Source organism: Phytophthora infestans, genomic scaffold, assembly GCF_000142945.1.
Source record: "Phytophthora infestans T30-4 supercont1.2991 genomic scaffold, whole genome shotgun sequence".
NCBI lineage: Eukaryota > Oomycota > Peronosporomycetes > Peronosporales > Peronosporaceae > Phytophthora > Phytophthora infestans.
In genome coordinates this window covers 1-1,070 of record NW_003305679.1, presented here as the reverse complement: position 1 = coordinate 1,070, position 1,070 = coordinate 1, and the positions used below count along the sequence as shown (strand labels likewise).

The window sequence follows — 1,070 nt, the reverse complement described above, 5'->3', positions numbered from 1 at the left end:
GAAGATCGGTCATCGCGCGGCGGAATGCCGCGCGCCAGCGCCGGTACTCGCGCACACCGCTGAAGTCTCACCTGCCGTTCAGTCAAAAAACGGTCAGGGCCAGTAGGTGCGGGGCGCCCTACTGGCTGGAATGAAGGTCCGGGCCCCCCGGTGGCTACCCAACCTTCTAGCCCTCCTGTGCTCCACGCACACTTTAATGCCACCACCACGTCTGTCGACTCGAGGCTGATCATCGTCAGTCTTCATGTCGCCGGCGCCCGGCGACCACTTCGCGCACTCCTGGACTCAGGAGCGTCGAATAACTTCTTTCGCGAATCGTGCTTATCGATGCTTCCAAGAGAGATCGCAGTCCGTAATGGTCGAGGTCAGGTCGTCGTCAAACTTGCTGACGGAAAGCCACGCCGCGTTGCGTGGCGCGAGATCACGTTGCCGTACACATTCGACGGCTTCCGCAGCAACGACGACTTCCTCGTATATATAACTATTGTCATGATTGGATCAATTTATAAACTCGTTTGTAGTCAAAGTGAAATGTGCTACATTGGCTCTACTTTTAACATACTAAAACATCGTATGATTGGACATCGGTCTCAATATAAACGATGGGATGAGGGCAACACAACAAGCGTATGTGCACTCTATCCATACTCTCGAAAGTATGGTCCATACGAATTCAAGATTATGTTGATCAAGCAGTATGATGTCGCAGATAGGCATCAGCTGCACGCTTATGAAACTCTATGGATCAATAATTTCGAGAAAACTCGCGTGAATAGGGCTCCTCCGTTTGCACCACTGAAGCAGCGTATGCAGAAAGAGACTGTGAAGAGGTATTGGAGAGCCTATAGAGAAGAGATATATGAAAAACACGAGCTATACAACGAGCTTCATAGAGACAGACGTTGTTGAGAGTGATATCTGTGAGTGCGGCGGGTCATTTATCAATATAGAGGCAGATCGTATCATCTTCATATCTCAAAAGCATATCAGATGGGTGGAAGCTCACATGAGCGGTGAGTTTCCAAAGATTTTTTTTTCATAACATCGCATCTTTTAAAAAAAAGGGGGGA

The 1,070-nt window shown here is 49.2% G+C and overlaps 1 protein-coding gene across 1 annotated transcript; it reads left to right on the top strand.

Moving 5' to 3' along the window:
• Positions 1 to 489: 489 nt before the first annotated feature.
• PITG_22420 (uncharacterized protein) lies at positions 490 to 1,017 on the top strand (the record flags this gene model as incomplete). Its single annotated transcript, XM_002909779.1, has 2 exons — positions 490 to 901; positions 953 to 1,017. The coding sequence occupies 2 exons, from the start codon at positions 490 to 492 to the stop codon at positions 1,015 to 1,017; spliced, it is 477 nt and encodes a 158-aa protein (XP_002909825.1).
• Positions 1,018 to 1,070: the final 53 nt, after the last annotated feature.